Consider the following 21,547-nt stretch of genomic DNA (forward strand, 5'->3'; position numbering starts at 1 on the left):
CAGGCTCTGAAAATACCTGAAAAGAGATAGGTTTTCACCACAGGCTGATCCTGGCATAGAGACACTTTCAACAAAAGGAAGGAGGGAGGGAAGGAAGGAAAGAAAGAAACAAGGAAGGAAGGACAGAGGGGAAGGGAAGGAAAAGAAAAGAAGAAAAGGAAAGAAAGAAAGAAAGAAAAACATAATGAGGAAGAGGGAAAATCCCATTTCCAGTGTTACTAAATCCTAAGATTTAGATGTCCAGTTTGCCTTTTTTTTTTTTTTTTTAAAGTTTGCCACAGGGCATATGTACTAACTAGTAAAAGATAAAGAGACAGGGAGACGGAGAAAGAACTTCTCAGTGGGGCATGGTCATACTGCAATCCATTCTTTTCCATTCAGGTTGGCATTTGAGACATACAAACACGTGTCTGGCATGTTTTCCAAGCCATGGGGCAGGGAATTGTACTGCCAGTCAGCTATCTGGAATCCAGTTCTCTTACTACTAGGCCATGGGATCAGCCCTAAAGGTCCAGTTTTCAAAAACGGTAATAAAATCACAAGGCATACAAAGAATTAAGAAAATATGAACCATTCAAAGGAAAACAGCTTACAGAGATGGTCGTGGAGAAAGCCCAGACATTAGATTTACTACCTAAAGACTTTTAAAAAACTGATTTAGGCTCAACTATGATAGTACAGTTTGTAGGGCACTGATACATGATACTGAAGCCATATGGGAAAGCATCAGGTTAGAATTTTGACTTGAACTGAATCTTACAAAGTTAAGCTTATAACACTTACATAAATACACACAAATGCTTCTAAAGTATAAACAAAAGATGTTAGTTTTCCATTTCAAAACACACTTAGAAATGTAATAACACTGGGCTCACCCATGAGTGGCTGCCTGGATGGCTGAGTTGGGGGAGGATTGTGGCTTGCTGAGATGCTATAAACAGTAACCCCCCTAATATAAACTTTTATTTTTAAAAAGTACCTTTATTTTGCATTTAAAATCTGAGAAGGCTTTTTCCCACCCAAGGAGTTTATAAATATAGGTGGCAGAGCAAGTTTATTATTTAAAAAGATCGTGTTGAAATGGTAAAAGATGATATCCATAGGCATATTCCAATCTCTAAAAAGCAGGGAAATCTTCAAGTATCCAGAGTACCATAGTCTGTATCTTAATTACTGCATTCAACAGGAAGGGATAAAATTTGGGTGATCCAACAAGGAAGAACGAATCCTGATGAATTGTCAAGTTTTCAATTCGACATGACATTCAGGATTTCTGTCCCAATGACCTTTGGGCTACATGGTTATACGCTCTCATTTTCATCACCCTAATTATTGGAAAACTTTATCGAACATAGCATGATACTGGAATGTACTAAGTAATATCTAATGCTTCCGGTTCATATGTGATGGAACTTTCAATGATGATACCTAATGATTGTTCATTAATCCTGATGGTTCAATGAATAACAAGATAAAGGAACTTGAAGAAATTGGGGTCAGTTCGGTTTATAGGACAGCCACTTCATAAATAGAGTTCATTTGGCTGAAGTTGCAGGTTAGGCACTATAGGTATTTGTCTCAGTTGGACCTGAAGCCAGGATTTGGTACCGGTTATACGAAAATTCTCTTGATCATGGATCAAGACAAAAAGAGTGAGGAACACTCCTAATACTCCAGAGATCTTCATGGCTACAGGTTCCAAACCAAGGTACCACTCGGAAATTCCCTCCAAAGCAACTTTAAAAGGCACAAAATACAGTTGGTTTAAAATAGTTCAGATAGCTAAAAGAAGGCATGGGCAAGTATAGGAACCCTTTGTATGAGTGAAGAATATGGATAAAAAGATAAAAATTACAATCATACCAAAAAAATCTGGAGCTGAAAAGTGTACAATAACTGGAATCAGGAGTCCATTTGAGGACTTAAAATGCAGATGTGAGTAAGCAGAGGGAAGAATTGGTGAACTCAGAAGATAAATAATCAAAATTAATTGAGTCTGAGGGAAAGAAAAAAAAGAAAACAGATCCTCAGGCACTTGGAGGACATCATCAGTGGATCAATATATGCATTGTGGGAATTACAGAAGAAGAGAGAAATGGGAAGAAAAATATTTGAAGAAATAAATAGCCAAAAACTTACCCAGATTTTGTTGAAAGACATGTATCTGCAAATCCAAGAAGTTCAGCAAACTCCGAGCAGGATTATATTCAAGGAGATGCACATTGAAACATAAAATCAAAATACAAAGAGGGAATCTTGAAAGCAATGAAAGAGAATACAACTTACCAACATATAAGTTACCTTCAATAAGATTATCAGTGCTTTTTTTCTCAGGATGGAGTGGATTTGTATATTCAAAGTGCTGAAATAACAAAACTATCAACTGAGGATTCTCTGTTTAATGTAACTGTCCTTCAAAAATGAAATAAAACACTACCAGATAAACAAAAGATGAGGAACCTGTTACTACAAGACTATTTTCAGGAAATGCTAAAGGGAATCCCTTGATTGAAATGAAAGAATATTAGACAAAGCTATATGAATAAATAAAGACCTCTAAAAATGTAAATACATGGGCAATTTATAAAAGATTGCATTGTAATTTTAGTTTGTAACTTCACTTTTCTATATGATTTTAAAGACATGTTAAATAAAAATACGCCTTAGTATTTTTTTAATTGCTGTAACTGAATAGCACAGACTGGGTAACTGCTAATTTATAAGGAAATACAATGTATTTCTTACAGTTTTGGAGACTAGGATATCCCAGTTAAGAAGACCTCATCTGAAGAGGGACCTGTATTACATCCTAGCAAAAGGCGGAAAGCCAAGAGAATTGTGTGAGAGAAAACAAAAGATCAAACTTGCTGCCTCAGTTTTATAATTGACCTTCATCCATTCACAGAGTTGGAGACCTCATGACCTAAACATGATCATGTTAGGCTCCACCTCCCAACACTTTCACTGAGGATTAAGTTTCCAATATAGGGTTTTTTTAGAGGACATATTTAAAACATAGCCTCTGTGTTACTGGGCACACAATGTATAAAAATGTAATTTATGGGCTGACCGGTGTCATGGTGGTTAAGGGTGCTGGACTCCCACATGGTTGACCACGGTTCAAGTCCTGGAACTTGCAGCTTACTTACTCACTTCACCCCCTTTGCTTTCACTCTATCCCTCTCTGATCAAACTAAAAATAAATAAATAATTCTTAAGGAATGTCTTTAATATGTAATTTGAGGGACCAGCGGTTGGCGTAATGGCTATGTCACTGGATTTCCATGTAGTTGACCACAGTTTGAGTCCCGGATCCGGTGGCTTAAACTCACACCATACACATGTGCATGCATGCTTTAAGTTCCAGAGAAGAGAATGGAGGAGAAGGGATTGCAATTTGTCACTCCCCCTTGAGGAGTGATTTCTCGCTTTGTCTCTCTGACTCTGCCCTATAGCAAAAACCTCTCCAAAAAAACCCTAAATAAAAATAAAACAAAAACAAAATGTAATTTGAGAATGAGTTATGGAAAGGAAGGATGGAATTTTATAAGTGGAGTTTTTTTTAAAGACTATATAAGTTAAAGTTAGTACAAATTCAAATTAGATTGTTCTAACAATAGCGTATAACATTAAGTGTAATTCCTGTGTTAACTACAACAAAATTACATCATATACATGAAAAAAATGAGAAGAAAATCAGAATATTTAAGTATTAAAAATCTTCTGAACACAAAAGGAGGCAGTATGGAGGAAATAAGGGGGAAAAACTCTTGTAAGACATTGAAAACAGCAAAATAGAAGGTTCCTCCTTGTCAATACTTTTTTTTGGAGAATTTTTTTTTTTTCTGTAAGTCATGTGTACCTGCTGGAAAGACGACAAGAAATCACTCCCAGGAGGGGATGGGCAAGCCACAATCCTTTTCCCTTCTCTCTGGATTTTGAGCACATGTGCCTAGTGCGAGTTTCAAGCCACTGGGTCCAGGACTTCAACCACAGTCAACCACGTAGGAGTCCAGTACCTTAACTATTACACCACCTGCTGGCCCCTGTCAATAATTAAGTATAAATGGATTATATTCTTCAGTCAAAAGACATAGGGTAGCAGAATAGATTTTTAAAAAATCCAACTATAGGGGCTGGCTGGTAATATAGTGGTTAAGGAGCTAGTCTCCCACATGGCCAACTGCAGATCTGGTGGCTTGCTTTCTCATTTTCCCTTTCTGGTAAAAAGAATAATAAATAAAATTAATTTTTAAAACAACAAAAATTCAACTATATGCTGTTCACAAGGCACTCACTTCAGGTCCAGAGACAAAAACTGACTGAAAGTTAAAGGACAGAAAAAGATATTCTATGCAAATAGTAACCAAAAAGGAGCTGGGGTGGCTATGCTACTGTCAAGTGAAATCAATTTTAAATAAAAAAGTACAAGAGACAAAAAAAGGGACATGTATTTAAAAGTTCCATACAACAGTAAGAACAATTTTAAACATTTCTTGCCTTATAACAGACCTTCATAATATATGAAACAAAACAATAACATTGAAGGGAGAAATAAACAGTTCTATGATATTTGTTTCATACTTCGATACTGTATTTTCATAAATGTATACAGTACCCAGACAGAAGATAAGGAAACGGGGAACTTGAACTGCACAGTAAGTCAAGTAGATGTAATAGACATACACGAAACACTACCCAGCCATATATTTTTATCATATTTTTTCTAAGGTTATTTTACAGGGCACATGCACTCAATGGAGAAGAGACAGTGAGAGGGAGAGTGAGAAATCACCCCCAGGGGGGTTGGCCATGCTGCAATCCCTTCTCCATTATCCTCCTGGGATTTTGGGACACACACACACACACACACACACACACACACACACACACACACACATGGCCAGTGTGATTTTCAAGCTCCCGGGTCCAGTACTCAAACCACAGCCATGTGGAAGTCCAGCACTTTAACCACTATACCACCTGCTGGCTCCATATTACATATTTTTCTTAGATTCACATAGTACATTCTCTAGATAATATGTTAGACCCCAAAACAAACTCAACAAATATAAAAACGCCTCACACAAAAGATCTGCTCTGACACAATGAGATGAAGTTAGAAATAAGGAAAAGTGGAATACTCAAAAAATTGTGTAAATTAAAAACATTCAACTATGGGTCAAAAGAAATCACAAGGGAAATGAGATACAGAGATGAATGAAGAAGAATACACAATATGCCCAAATATATATGATCCAGTGAAAGTAGTGCTTAGAGGAAAATTTGTAATGATAAATGTCTACATTTAAAATTTTTTCACAGACCAGCAGATGGCGTAGTAGTTACATCACTGGACTCCCTCATGGGTAATCACAATTTGAGTCCCAGACCTAGTGGCTTGAAAATCACGCTGGGTGCATGTATGTGCATGCCCAAGATCCTAGGAGGAGATTGGAGGAGAAGGGATTGGGGCATTGTCATCCCCTTGGGGCTGTTTCTCACTTTCCCTTTCACTGTATCTGTCTCCCTCCACTGAGTACATGTGTCCTAAGACAAAAACCTCTAAAAAACTCAAATCTATAACTTTACACCTTAAGGAAGTACAAATTAAAGCTAGTAGAAAATGGATGTGATAAAGATTAGAAGAGGTATATTAGAGAATAGAAAATAATAAAACCAGGCCAAAAGTTGGTTTTCTGAAACTACCAACAAATAGTAAACCTTTAGCAAACAAATGAGAGAAAACACAACTAAAATAAAAAGCAGGAAACAGAAAAGTGCAGTGGTGAAGTGCTGTACATTGGGAGTCAGATCCCACTTGCTGACTGCAGTTTGGATCCCATTCCTGGTGACTTTAAACAAACAAAACACCATTTGTATGTGTATGCCTAAAATTCTGACAGGAAGGAAAAATGGAGGAAAAAGGAATACAGTATGACCATGTCCTGTTTGGTATTGGTTTGCTTTCTCTCTCCCTGTCCCTTTTGTGAGTACATGAGCCCTTTCCTGCCTTTACATGGCAGTAAAGAATGAAGGGGGCGGGGAAGGCACATGGTTATTTTATGTTATTTTGTTTTAGTGAAGAGGTACAACTATACAACTTCAGAATAAAACATTGAGAAAAGGTCATGATGTTGAATTTGGTAACAACTTTATGGATATGACACTAAATTAACACAGGGAATAAAAAAATAAATTGGACTCATCAGAATTAAGAACTGTTGTACATCAAAGACACTGTCAAAAAAGTGGGAAGATAAACTACAGAATGTCAGGAAATATTTGCAAATATATAAATCTGACAATAGAATAATGCCCAGAATATATACAGAACTCCCAGGACTCAACAAAGCAAACAATTCAAAATATACTTCCAAAAAAAGTAGAATGAATAGCAAATGTGCACAACATAATGTAATGCTAAAATTGAATATAATATGCTTGTTCTTTATTACACATACACCTACTTTAGAAAAACCATATTATCCTTACAAAGATGTTCAGTGATTATATGTAAACTAGAAATTACAATTTTAAAAAATGGGCAAAGGACTTTAGTAGACATTTTTACAAAGATGGTATATAAATGACAACCACATGAAAAGACAAATGCTACAAAGATTCATGAGAACAGATGAGGTTTTATTGTTTCAAATTGGAATCATTGACCCAGTTGCTGTGACTCAGGTGTAGTTACTATCTGTACAATCTAGAGCAGGTCATTTAATACTTGTGTACCTTGAGTTTCCTCAGCTGTAAAATGAAGATATTAGTATATCAACTGCATAAAATTTAAAACTAATTAAAATATGTAAATGACTTTAAAACAGTGTCTGGCATTTAGAAAGTACAAAGTTAGATTTTATTATTTGGAGGAGTTATATTAATAAATTGATAATTAACATAATTGAATTTTATTATGGTAACAATACAACATAAAATTTCCCATCTTAACCATTTTTAAGCTCAGTGTTACTAAATGCATTCTTAATGTTGTGTAACTATCACCATCACTTATGTACATAACTTTTCATTTGTAAAACTAAACTTTATGTTCATTAAAAAATAGCTTCCCATCTTCTTGTCCTCCCTTGAGCACCCAGTAAACCATCATCCTGCTTTCTGTTTCTATCTTTTTGACTACTATTAAGTATCTCATGTAGGTGGAATTGTAAAATATTTGTATTTTTCATGACTGGCATTTTTCACTTAGCATAATGTCTTTAAGGTTCATCTTTGTTGTAACATGTCAAACTTTTCTTCCTTTTAAAAATGGAGTAATATTTGTTACATGTATGTACTGCATACAATTTTTTAAAGTTTTTTCCCTTTAGGGTGTGGGTGCTCGCCAGAGAGAAAAAGAGAGGGAAAGTGAGAAATCACCCTCCCCGGGGGGGATGACCATGTTGCAATCCTTTCTTCTCTGGTTTCCTCTTAGGATTTTAGGCGTGCATTTATCTGCACCTGGCATGCTTTCAAGCCACTGGATCCAGGGCTCAAACTACATAGTCAGCCACGTGGGATCCAGCACCTTAATCCACACCACCTGCTAGCCCACTATGTACAATTTTTGCTTATCTATTATTGATCTGTAAGTGCTGGATGCATGGGTTGCTTCCACATTTTAGCTATTATAAATAACACTACTGTGAACACTGGGTACAATGACCTCTTCCAGATACTGTTTTCAGTTCTTTATATGTACTATATGCAATATTACAGTTTACTTTTTTTTTTTTTAATTTAGGTTTTTGCCAGAGGGTGCATGTGCTCATTGGAGAGAGACAGTAAGTGGGAAAGTGAAATCATCCCCCTGGGGGATGTCCATGCCGCAATACTTTCTCCTCAGTTCTCCTCCTTGGATCTTGGACACACACTCAAACGTGCCTCATGTCATTTTTAAGCCACTGGGTCCAGGGCATGAAATGTCGTCAGCCATGTGGGAGTCCAGTGCCTTAACCACCACACCATCTGCTGGCCCCTCAATATTATAATTTTCGTAGAATTATAATGGTTATTAAAAGAATTAAGTGAGTTTGAGTAAGCAATGTAGGAGGAAGAGAGAAAAGTGGTAGTATAAAGACACAATGGGTAGGGTGGGGTTGCAGGTGCTGACTGGTCCCCATGGCCATCGCACCGGAGCCCTTTCTATTTTTTTTTCTTTTTTTTTGAGAGGTTTATTTCACCATAGGGCACGTGCACTCGCCAGAAAGACAGAGAGACAGAAAGCGAGAAATCACCCCCCAGGGGGGATAGTCACTCCACAATCCCTTCTCCTCCATTCTCCTCTCGGGATCTTGGGCACGCATGCACACGCGCCTGGCGTGAGTTCTAAGCCACCGGGTCTGGGACGTGAACCGCGGTCGACTATGTGAGAGTCCAGAGACATAGCCATTACGCTAACTGCTGGTTCCCCGTGCTGGAGCCCTTTCAAGCTCCTAGGAATTTTAGATGTTGAAAACATTCCCTGTGCATGGGAGTCAATATATGGTTCATTAGGATCTGCTGTGGCTGGCCTTGGATTATTTTTTGTTAATTAGTAGAATTAGAAGATCATGTGATGTTGGAGTAAGAGGATTTATCTTAGTGAATTTAGGATGCTGGTTCCACTGTAGGTATAATCATGCAAAGCAAAGAATTCAAGAAAGAATTGCCAGAGAAGGTATTAAAAATATGATACTATATGAAAGCACCCACCTTGATCCTGAAAGATAAAGCAACAGCAACAGAAACAGTTAAGCAATCTTGATCATAGAGAACGTGAATGAAGTTAGTGTGAACACAGCTGAGATCAACCACATAAAACATTTTATGTACAATTTAAAAAAAAGACACGATGGAGTTGAAACCAGTGGAAAAATGCTACTCATATTGGGTGGTGGAGGGGCTTCAAAAAGTTCATGGGAAATATGTATGATGAAAAAACTATGAATGAATTTCAAAAATTTTTGCACTAAAACAAACTCTCTAATTTCTTTTTCACAAAAATAGTCTTGTACCCATCTTATGTTTAACCATAACCTTTCAGAAATATGTTTAATAGGATAAAATTCTAGCTTTCTGTTTGGCCAAATGCACGCTTGATTTGTTTTTTTCTTCTTTCTTTGGTCTTTTATCTTTTCTTTCTCCTTCCTCTTCTTCCCTCCTCCCACTTCCCTTTTCTTTTCCCTTTTTCTCCCTCTTCATTCTATTGTTTATTCTCCTCATAGTTATATTTTGACAAAATTTTAATAATAATTATGGTAACCTTAATATTCTATTTTTGTGTTTTTCTTCAAGAGCATGGTTTCAGAGGAAGAGACACTGAAAAAACTATACAAGAATAATAATTCACCATCTTCTCATCTTTGTGTCAGAACACCAAAGGTAGCTTTTAAATCTTATTTCAAAAAGCAAAATTTAAAAGCTTGATTTTGTTTTTAGTAAGTTTATTTTATTTTATTCATTTTGCATTTAGACTCCTTCATTGCTAACAACCCCTGGATCTACAGTGAAGTTTGGAACTATGAGAAAAACACAGGAAGATCGTTGGGCTGTAATTGCTAAAATGGATAGGAAAAAAAAACTAAAGGAAGTAGAAAAGCTATTTGTTTAATTTTAGAAAAGCAGTATGATTAAAGAGCCTATTAGCATCCATTTATAATTAATTTTCATTCTTATTTTCCAAAGAGCCAAACTTTACTTGGAAATTGTGACTTTAAAAATATTTGCTTAAATAATTTCCATTTCTATATATTTTATTTTTTTTGGCTTAAATCTGAACTTCATATTACCTGAAAACTCATTGTCATATTCTTACAGTTGTGTAATTATATTTTCCAGCTATCATTCTTTTGTATTCATGAAAACTGTTTTTACTAAATTTTCAAATATTTGAAGTTAGCCTTTGAATGCTAGAAATTATTTAGGAATAAATAAATGCATTATTCATTTCTTATTATTTACTATTAAAATATTTTGCACACAAATAAATGTTTGACATTGATTCTGTGAGGTCTTCTGAACGGTTAATCATTATAATTTCAAGAATATTTAAAATCTTGAAGGCATTTTAGCCGAGTTTTTACACTTTTGAAGCAACTTTGGTTTCTCTGTTTACTAAATTAACAAACGATTTACTGGCAAGAAAAAAATTCTATACTATTATGACTTCCTGAAAGACTTATTTATTCAGCACCCATTAAGGAAATATTTATTGTCTAGTAAGAGTCAAACACAGTTCTTGATACTGAGGATGTAACAATGAACAAAGAAGAAATATAAATTCTCTTTTCCTAGAACTTCCATTCTAGTAAAGGAATTAGACAATAAATGAGTAAAACATATTGTGTATTAGTTCATTATAATTGCTAAGGTGAAAAATAAAATAGGGAAGAGTATTAGTAAATATGAAGAGAATTGAGGGCCTGTTTCATGGCCTGGTGGGTAAGGGACCAAATTCCACATGGCTGGCCTCTCGTTCTCATCCTTGTCCCAGAAGCTTGAAAACCATGCAGGCATGTTTGTGTGCATGCCTCAAATCCCTACAGGATGGAGGTGAATGGATGTAGTGTGACCACGCCCAGCTAAGGAGTGATTTCTCTCTTTTGTTCTCTCTCTCTCTCTGGTAAGCACAAGTATCCTCTAGCAAATAAAAACAACAACAAAAAAGAGCACTAAAATTTTTACTTAGGGTAGCTTTACTGACGTGACGTTTTGGGTAAAAGTCTGATAAAAATAGAAAGCCAGTGTGAACTATGGAGGAATAATATTCTTGGCAGAAAGAATAAAATACAAAGGCCCAGATGTAGGGGTGTGCCTAGTGTATTTGGGAAGCAGCAAAGAGTCTAGTGTAACTGGAAGATGATGAGCAGAAGGAGAGTACACAGAAGAGAAGAAATTAATGGGATGGGGAGTTTGAGTAGCAGATTCTGTTGAGCTTTTAGGCCACTGTAAAAACTTTGGTTTCTGTTCTGAATAAGATGTGAAGTTTTGAAGTACTGTTTTGGGCACACAAGAGAATATAAACTCAAAAAGTTTGTGAAAAAATGGAATTAAAATATGAATTTATTTTGGTGACAAACCCCCCTCCAAAAAATAAAAAGTGAAAGCCAGTCATAGTTTTTTTCATAATATACATTTTCCACAAACTCTTTTTTTTTTTTAAGAGAGAATTTTGCTATAGTGTATGCGCTCACCGGAGAGACAGAGAAATGGAAAGAGAGAAATTACACTCTCGCCCGGGGGTGGGGGGATGGCCAGACCACAGTCCCTTCTCCATTCTTCTCTTGGTATTTTAGACAAGCACACACACACGCCTAGTGTGTTTCAAGCTGCTGGGTCTGGGACTCAAACTACAGCCAGTTCGAGTCCGGTGATGTAACCATTACACCATCTGCTGGCCCCTCCACAAACTCTTTGAAGACCCCCCCCCCAATATAGTATTTGAAATATCTTATATGTCCAAGCTGAGATTCTGAGTACACCTTGGATAAATGATTTTTGGAATTCTCCAGAAGACCATATCTAGTAACCATTGGCTTATAAACGGTATTAAGTATAGGTCCTAATATACTCTCTTTACAGATAATAAATGCATAGCTACAGAAGAGAAAGGAGTTTAGTGCTGAAGTTTGGAAAACAGGGACAATTGAAAATGAAGCAATAGAGGAGGAGCTGCTAAAAGACTAAGAAGAAGGGGCTGGTGGAGGAAAAAAGTCTGTGAGTGTAAGGGATCACAGAAACCTAGAGAACAACATGATTCAAGAAGGGAGTGTTCCTCTGTGTCAAATCCTACTAAATGGCAGTATCTGGAAGCAGAAAATAAATGGTTGGATTTTGGGGTATCCATATGATACAATCTCTGTTCTCAATGACTCACAGTAAAGTAGCAGATATTTTATATGTAAATTAGTCACTTGTAATTTGACAGTATATAGGTATGTGAGCTGCAGAGAAACAAAAATTTCATGTCATTCATTCAGACACAAAAGAAGGCTTCCACAAAGGGATGGATTTTGAACAGAAGTAGGAATACTACAAGTTTGCACGAAGGATGAGAGAAAAATACAGCAGAAGAAATAGCAATTAAATGATGAGGTGAAGAGTAAGGCAAACCAAGCCCTGGTCTCTTTATGTAGGGTTTTGTATGTTATATTGCAAAACTCTTTTTAAAAGAGTTTACTTGTGTGTGTGCATGTGAGAGAGAGAGAGAGAGAACAATCCCAAGAAGGTCTTGATGTTATGATCAACTCCAAGCTTGAGTCAGCCCCAGATAATGGACATATATGTGCCCAGTGTACTCAGAAATCTAGCATGAACCCGGAACCTTCCCATGTGAATCAGCCTCACAGAGCATCACATTTTCCTGCTATGCTCCTAAAACTTGGATTTTTTTTTTTTGATATGGAAGAGGAAATATGAATGTAAATAAAGAAAATCAGACTTTGTTATTTAAAATATATTTCAAAATTTAAATTTTATGAAAGGTTTTAAAGTATAAGATGTCTTCTGTCATCCATCTTCCTAGTTGAGAAAAAGACTTGTTTTAGGGAGATCACTAAGGGTAATTGGAACAGGATAATGTTATTACAGCTATTGTAATAATCCTGGTAAGAGGAAAATTTCTTAGATTGAAAGTTTAAATTTCAGGCTTTTGGATTAGATCTAATACCTGTCCTATGAAAAATATCCCTAACTATCACTCTAGCAGTAATAAAATGTCTCCTACTTCATGCAATTGTAAATTAATGATGTCAAAGAGTAAGTTGCTTTGGTTGATATAAAGGTTAAAAGTAAATTATTCATAATTCAGGCAACCTGAATTCAGTATCATTAATAGTCCACAGGCTCTAGTAGTACATCAAGAACTTTAATCAGTGACAGGTCAACCATGGGTTAGAAATAGAAAATGATAAACAAGATACAGATAAGACTTAATGTTACTTAAGTTAGGAAATCATAGAGTTTAGAGCTACAGGGGACAGAAGAAGTTAATTTAGTTTCAACAGTTCAGTAATTTGAGGCCTATAAAAGCAATCAAAATGAAAAGGAAAGATAGTTTTAAAATGTTAATTTCTATATGCATATACATGATCTACATCATATGAATGTATGAGCATATAAAGTCTTGATGCCTTCTTTTTTTTCTTTTTTCCTCCCTCCTCTTTCTTCCCTTCATAAATATCAGTCTCCTCTTCCAAATCCCCTTCTGTTAGATAACTCTTGACAAGAACCTAATGTGTATCCATTCTTGTTTTTCTCCATGAAAGAGATAGATACAATGCATTTAGTTTGTTTTATTTTTACATGTACATGCATATGCATATACCCAAGATTTTACTTTTTTAATAATTATTTTATTTAACTTTATTTATTTATTTTAATTTGACCAGAGAGCGTGAGAGAGAGAGCAAGAAAGCAAGCCTCCAGGTCTGGGACTTGAACCATGGTCGGCCACGTGGGAGTCCAGTGCCCTTAACCACCACACCATCTACTGTCCCCTACCCAAGATTTTCTAGTCATAGTTAAATTACAAAAATGGGATAATACTATGGATACCTTTCAGAGTTTTGTTTTACTCAGTGTCTCATGGAAATCTCTTTAAAACAAGTACAGTTCTAGTTAGTCCTTTTTATACATGATCTTAGCCAAAAGGCTGAGAAGTGATAGTTAGTCCTTTTTATGACTGTGTAATATTTCATAGGTATACCATAGTTCATAAATCTCTATTTCTCTATTAAAGGGTGTCGTAGGGAATTTTATGATCTGCTATACTCAGTCTTCTCTTCTAGGCATGTAAGATTATTCTTCCTCTACCCCCCTTGGTGATGTTATGTGATAAATTTTGGCCAGTAGATTATAGATAGAAGTGATGTGTGTTAATTACTTCTGTGATGTGAGATATGCCATCACACTGTCCCTCAGCAATTTGTGACATTACAGATGACGAAACCTCAGTCATCTTTGGTCCTTGAGTGAAAAATCACATGAAACAAAGATCCCCCACTAACCCATCATAGTCATGTAGCATGAATAAGAGATAAGACTTTGAGGTGTTAAGTCCGTGAGAGTTTGGGGGGATTGTTATTGTTGGCATAACCTACTCTATCCTAACTAAAATAATGGGAATTTACTCCTGGTTTGTTTTTTTTTTTTTGATTCACTATGAACAATGTTAATGTGTGTGTTTTTATTTCTATAGGATAAATAACTAGTTTTGGAATTCATGATCTTTAATAGAAGTTGCCTAGGAGTGATGGTAAAGATATGTAATTACTAGTATGGAAATACATAATTTTTTTCTGACACAAGTCATATTTTTCTGTTTCTTTGCATGCCTAGTAATTTTTTTTTAGAGAGAGATTTTTGCTATAGTGCATGTGTGCTTGGCAGACAGAAAGTGAGAAGCCCATCTCCTTTCCTTTTTTCTTTCCTTCCTTCCTTTCTTCTCTCTCTTTCTTTCTCATTATAGGTCTTGTGTTGCCTGTTGCTAAATATCAATCAATAGTTATTTCATAGATTTTTGTCCTCTTTCCTAGTTGTTTGCAGTAGGAGGGCAATTCTGATAGCACTTAATGTTCAATGAGTGCAAGTAGAAATGATGCGTGGGGCTTTTAGGAGGGGCTGAATAATCTGAGCGTGAGAACAATTGTTAGCAGTGCTAAAGCAGAGATAAAGAGGACTTCCCTTGTGCCAGGCAGGGGAGGCTTGTTCTCTGCTCCTGGTTTCCTTGAGAAAGATTTTTCACTAAATACATTTTGGACCCCTCTCTTTCTTGTTTTACTTATTTCACTTGTGGATATTTTTTTTTACTAACCCTGTCTGGTATTTTGGGCAAGAATAGCTGGCTTTGCTGTTTGACAGCCTTCTTTTGGTAGCAAGCCCATAGGTATTATGCAAGAGGCACATAATTGAGTCCTAGGGATTCAGGATGCTCACTGAGTATGAAGTGCCTGTGGAATATCTAGTTAAATATGTCATGTAGGACAGTTGGATAAATGGATCTGGAGCTCAGAGGGTGGATATGAACTGCTATCTGTGTGTGAGGATAGTGGAACTGGGGAGAATGACAGATAAGAATGAGTTCTTTAAGGTAGTGTCTGCCATGGGATAAAGAGCCCATAAAAGTTTGCCAAACAGATGAATTAATAAATTATTGGGACTAGCAGTTGGTGTAATGGTTGTCGCTAGACTCCCATGTAGTTGACTGTGGTTCGAGTCCTGGACCCAGTGGCTTAAACTCACAGCGGGCGCATGTGCATGCGTGCCCAAAATCCTGAGAGGAGAAGGGAGAAAAAGGAATTGCAGTGTGGTCAAATCCCCTGGGGGGGGGTGTGATTCTCGCTTTCTGTCTCTCTGTCTCTGTCTTTCTGGCAAGCACACATGCCCGATAGCAAAAACTTCTCCAAAAATAAAAAATAGATTATTGAATAGCCATCATTTTCATTAGGAGATGATTCTAAATACTGTTATAAACTTATATATATATGTACTGAGGAAGGTAGTGCTTTATGGGTTTAGTATTTCTTGGCTTCCACTGATTAATTTGCTAACTGAATCTTTTATTGATTTTTATATGTAATGATACTGTGAACTTCTTTCAAACTATGAGAAAAGTTAAAACAATTTCTGAGATACATATAGACTAATAGAGGCTAATAGCATATTGTTGGTTAGTTGCTAAGAAGTTAATTGCTGGTTACACCTGGTATTGTGAGTACAATTAATACCGCTCATATTATTCAGCCAGAAAAATAATATCTAATTACCAAGAGGTTATATAAAGTAACATAAATAGCCTGAAGGATATAATAACTAAGGTTTAGAAGAACTAGTATTGATATACAGGAAAGGAAAATTTAATACTGATTTGATTTTATTGCAGAAGATGTTAACAATCATTAATATTTATATATGACTTCAATTTCAAAAAATGTTTTGAAGATGGGAACCAGCAGTTAGCGTAATGGCTATGTCGCTGGACTCCCACATAGTCGACCGCAGTTCGTGTCCCGGACCCGGTGGCTTAAAACTCACGCCGGGCGCGTGTGCGTGCGTGCCCAAGATCCCGAGAGGAGAATGGAGGAGAAGGGATTGCGGGGTGACCATCCCCCCTGGGGGGTGATTTCTCGCTTTCTGTCTCTCTGTCTCTCTCTGTCTGTCTGGTGAGCGCAAACCCCCTACAGTGAAAATCTCTCCAAAAAATAAATAAATAAATAAATAAATGTTTTGAAGTAGGCCAAAAGGAGTAAGCATAAATTCATATAAATTTGGTATATTAGGGGTTTAATCTGTTAACAAAAGATAGAAGCAAATTGACATAATTTTTATACATATTAAACTAATTTTGTTTATATTTGAGAGCTTTAACATAATAAAATGATCTGTACACACATTGGGATGAACTCTACTTGCTATTGATTATCTGTATTGTTTTTAAAAATTATTTATTTAATTTTATTTATTATTATTATTTTTCAATTTGACCAGAGAGAAACAGAGAGAGTTGGAGTGGGGGGGAGAAACTGAGAAAGCAAACTGCCAGGTCTGGAACTCAAACTATGATGAGCCATGTGGAATCCATTGCCTTAACTACTACTCTAACTGCCAGCTCCTATTATCTGTAATGTTTAAGAAAGAAGCAGTGAAAGGAGTTAAGAAAGCAAAAAGGTTTTAAGTAGCAAACCATTCTAATGTGACTCTCATGGATAATAACTCAGACTTTAGATGGAGGAACTGATTTAAAAGTCTGTTGCCCAGAATTTTACAATTTATGGAAATAGTACATATTAGAAGCTATGAAAGTATCTATTCTTTTAGTAGGGGAGAATGTTAGTAAGTATGATCTATATTTCAATGCCACTGGTTCGTTTAGCTATGAAGAGTATGGGTTTTCTTTTTCTTTTGAAAATGAATTAAAATTTTAATGCAGGAAAAATATATGTCAAAGAACTTAGATTTTAGACTAGTTTTGCCTGTAAGTATTTATAGAACATCAGAGCATTTAATAACCTCTCTATGGATCTAATTATAAACTTTGAGAATAACATCTCTATTTCTACTTATTTATGCAATCGGTATATCTAATACAGGGCATAAACTAGTTTGGACTCTGAAGATACAGTGCTTAGCAAAACAGATTAGGCCCTTCCTTTAAAAGGTTTACATTCTAGTTAAAATGGAAGAGATGGAGTATAAACTCATAAACTATAATATCAAAAAATGATATGTGCTATGAAGAAAATATAAGATAATAGGATAAAAAGGCACACAGGGGCAGTCATTACATTACATTACATTACATTTGGTGTCAAGGAAGGCTTTTCTTTTCTTTTCTTTCTTTTTTTTTTTGGAGAGGTTTTTTGCTATAGGTGCATGCGCTCACCAGACAGACAGAGACAGACAGAGAGACAGAGAGACAGAAAGTGAGAAATCACTCCCCAGGGGGGATGGTCATGCCGCAATCCCTTCTCCTCCATTCTCCTCTCGGGATCTTGGGCACGCACGCACACGTGCCCGGCGTGAGTTTTAAGCCACCGGGTCCGGGACGCGAACTGCGGTCGACTATGTGGGAGTCCAGCGACATAGCCATTATGCTAACTGCTGGTTCCCTCAAGGAAGGCTTTTCTGAGGAAGTAATTTATAAGCTGAAATCAAGATAAATCCATTCAAAGGTTTGATATTCATGATCAACACATAGCTCTTCATGATCAACAAATAGCAAATGCCAAAGCCCTGTTGTAAGAACAAGTTTGTAATGTTCAAAAGAGCATAGCAATAAAAGATAAAGGGAGAGAGAGAGAGACTTAGGTATATGACATGAAATCAGAGAAGTAGGCAAACATTTCTACCTGATTTTTAAAAACAGCTTTGTTGAGATATAATTGACATGCAATAAACCTCATGTTTTAGTTTCCTAGTGCTGCCACAACTAAAGTCCCACAAACGGAGTGGCTTAAAACAACAGAGATTTATTGTCTCACAGTTCTAGAGGCCAAAAGCCCAAGATCAAGATGTTCGCAAGACCATGCTCCTGAAAATTCTGAGGAAAGGATATGTTCTAGGACTCTCTCCTAGCTTCTGATAGTCCTTATGATAATGTAACATAACACCAATCTTTCTATGGCATGTGCCTCCTTATTCTTGTGTCCTTTTTAAAATTTCCTCTTTTAATAAGTACACCAATAATATTGGATATGGGCCTGCTCTACTCCAGTTTGACTTAATTTTAATTATATCCACAATGACCCAATTTACAAATAAGGTCACATTCTGAGATACTAGAGGTTAGAATTTCAACATATAAATTTTGGGGTACTAATTCAACTCCTAACACTGCATGTGTTTAAAATGTACAACTTGATAGGGTTTTTTTCCTTTTTGAGAGGTTTTTGCTATAGTGCATGTGTACTTGCCAGAAAGACAGACAGACAAAGACGGAAAGTGAGAAATTGCCTCCTAGGGTGGATGGCCACACCACACCCTTCTACTCCATTTTCCTCTTAGGATCCTGGGCGTACACACACATGCACCCAGTATGAGTTTAAGCCACCAGGTCCAGGACTTGAACCACGGTCGATTACATGGGAGTCCAGCGACATAGCCATTACGCCAACTGCTGGTCCCCTTGATAGGTTTTAATATACGTATAGTCTATAAAACCATCATCACAATTTCAATAATAAACATATTGTTCATCCCTCCGAATTTTCTCTAATCTTTTGTGATCCCCTCTCCTGCCCTTCCTTGCTTTTCCCTATTCCTAGACAATCATTAATCTGGTTTCTGTCTTATGATTAATTTGGATTTTCTAGAATTTTATATAAACTAAATCATGACATGTACTGTTTTTTATTGGGGGAGCCTACCTTGTCTCACATAACAATTTTTTGTTTATATTTATCCATGTGATTGCTATATCAATGGTTTATTTTATTTATTGCTGACAAGTATCCGATTATATGCATATGACATAATTTATTACCTGTAGTTGAATGTTTGTGTTGTTCCCAATTCTGGGCTGTTACGAATGTAGATGCTATGACTGAGTATGAGTCCATGTTTGGACATCTTCTATTTCTTTTCAGTAAATACCTAGGAGATGGGATGGCTGGATCATTAGGTAGATGTGTGTTTAACTTTTTAAGAAATTGCCTGACAAACTAAGTTGTACCATTTTATATTCCCATCAATTGTGCATGAAAATTTCAATTGCTCCACAATCTAACACTTAGTATTCTGAATTTCAAAATTTTAATCATTTTAAGAAGCATGCAATGTTATGTCATTGAATTAATTCATGTATCTTTAAGACTAATGACAAACATTTAAAAATATGTTTACTTCTCTTTGGTATACTTTGGTGAAATGTCTGTTCAAATCTTGGCTCATTTGTAAATGGGGTACTTTTTTTCAGCTTGAAATTTCCTTTACCTTTACAAATCTCATAGTATATATGATGCGTGTGTGCTGTAGAGTAGAGGTTATGGACTTTTTTTTTTCTTAATTAAGTATGAGTTTATTTTGGTGCAAAGCTTTTGAAATCCATACTTAGTTTTTTTATAATGCACCTTTTTTTTTTAGATCATAAAGAGCTTTTCTTTACCCAGCATGATATACACCTCAGACCAGCCCAGTTGAGAATACTATACACATTCTCATCAATAGATAATAAACCACATCTGTGTCCCACAAATGTCTTACTTCTCTATTTTTTCCCCAAATTTCCTTTCCTACAACTCTTCCCCTCCCACACTCTCCTTCCACTTTGTTTCTAATGTCCATAAAAATTTTTAATGATTTTTATGTCCTCCAGACTTTCAGTCTCTACTATAGAGTACAGATAATTGGTATATGTTAAGTGGAAACATACGATATCTCTCTTTCATAGCCTGACTTGCTTCACTCAGCAATAAATCTTCCATATTTGTCCACTTTCTATCAAATTCCAGGGCCTTGTTGTTTTTTATGGCTGAATAATATTCCATGAAATACATGTGCCACACTTTTTCAATACATTCATCTGTTTGTGGACATTTGGGTTGGTTCCATGTATTAGCAATCATAAGTAATGCCACCACAATAAATACAGTTGTGCAAATGCTTTTCAACTGAGCATTCTCCTGCCCTTTGGGTAGATATCCAGGAGTGAAATTGCTGGATCATATGGTAGTTCTACTTGAAGATCTTTGAGGAACCTCCATATTGTTCTCCACAGTGGCTGGACCAATTTACATTCCCACCAACAATGTAAGAGTGTTCCCCTTTCATCACATCCCTCCAGCACTTAACATTTTATGTTTTTTTAATCTTTGTCATTCTGACTGGAGTTAGGCAGTATCTCACTGCAGTTTTGATCTGCATCTTCCTTATGATGAAGGATGTTGAGTATTTTTTCATATGTGTTTTGGTTGTTCGTATGTTTTTCTTAGAGAGTTGTTTATTCAGCTCATTTCCTCATCTTTTAATTGGGTTAATCATTTTCTTCCAGGTAAGCCACTTGAATTCCCTGTGTATTCTGGTTATCAGTCCCTTACCTGAGGCACAGTGAACAAAAATTCTCTCCCATTCTGAGGGTTGTCAATGCACACTAATTATGGTGTCTTTTGCTGTGCAGAAACTTCTTAATCTGATGTAATCCTACTTGTCTATTTTTGGGATTATTGCCTGTGCTTTGGAGGTCTTGCTTAAGAAGTCTTTGCCTACCCCAATGTTTCCCAGAGTTTCCTTAATGTTTTTCAACAGTAGTTTTATATTCTGTGGTCTTAGGTTTAGATCTTTGATCCACTTGGAAATGGTGACAAATAGGGGTTCAGATTCATCTTTCTGCAGGTGGATACCCAGTTTTTTCCAGCACTATTTGCTAAAGAGGTTCTCCTTTTCCAACTGGATTGACTGGTACCCTTCATCAAAGATAAGTTGGGTGTATATTTGGGGGTTTATTTCTGGGGTCTCTGCTGGGTTCTGTTGGTCCTCATGTCTGTTTTTGTGCCAATACCATGTTGTTTTGATTATCACAACTTTGTAATATATTTTGGGGTCAGGAAGTGAGATGCCACTCCTTCCACTCTTCTTGCACAGGATGGCTTTGGCAATTTGGGGCCTTTTATGATTCCAGACAAATTCTATGATTGTCTTTTCTAGATCTGTGAAGAATGTCTCTTGTAACTTTATAGGGATTGTATTAGATTAATTTGGGTAGATTATAATTTTGATTATATTAATTCTGCCAGTCTAGGAACATGGGATGTCCTTCCACTTTTTTGTGTCCTTTTTGATTTCCTCTTTAAGATTTTCATAGTTTTCCTTATAGAGGTCTTTGACTTCCTTGGTTAGTTTAATTCCTAGGTATCTTATACTTCTTGTGGTTTTGGTAAATGGAATTTATTCAGTTCTGTCTCTATCTGCTTGTTGTTTGTATATAGAAATGCTAAAGATTTTTGTAAGTTAATATTGTATCCTGCCACTTTACTGTATACATTTATTACTTCAAAGAGTTTTTTCATGGATACCATTGGGTCTTCTACATATAAATTCATGCCATCTGCAAAAACAGATAATTTCA

General features: G+C 36.1%; 1 protein-coding gene and 1 pseudogene across 1 annotated transcript in view; both read left to right on the forward strand.

Moving 5' to 3' along the window:
* Positions 1-9,674, forward strand: part of SYCP1 (synaptonemal complex protein 1) — a 127,434-nt gene extending 117,760 nt beyond the window's left edge. Inside the window, exons 32-33 of the mRNA XM_027772295.1 lie at positions 9,283-9,369; positions 9,461-9,674. Of these exons, the coding sequence (XP_027628096.1) occupies positions 9,283-9,369; positions 9,461-9,598 (225 nt within the window). The 3' untranslated portion in view covers positions 9,599-9,674. The remainder of the gene's footprint in view (positions 1-9,282; positions 9,370-9,460) is intronic.
* On the forward strand, positions 492-8,718 carry LOC106734972 (cytochrome c oxidase assembly protein COX20, mitochondrial pseudogene; annotated as a pseudogene).
* Positions 9,675-21,547: the final 11,873 nt, after the last annotated feature.

The sequence above is a fragment of the Tupaia chinensis genome, unplaced genomic scaffold, assembly GCF_000334495.1.
Source record: "Tupaia chinensis unplaced genomic scaffold, TupChi_1.0 Scaffold000270_2, whole genome shotgun sequence".
NCBI classification, from domain to species: domain Eukaryota; kingdom Metazoa; phylum Chordata; class Mammalia; order Scandentia; family Tupaiidae; genus Tupaia; species Tupaia belangeri.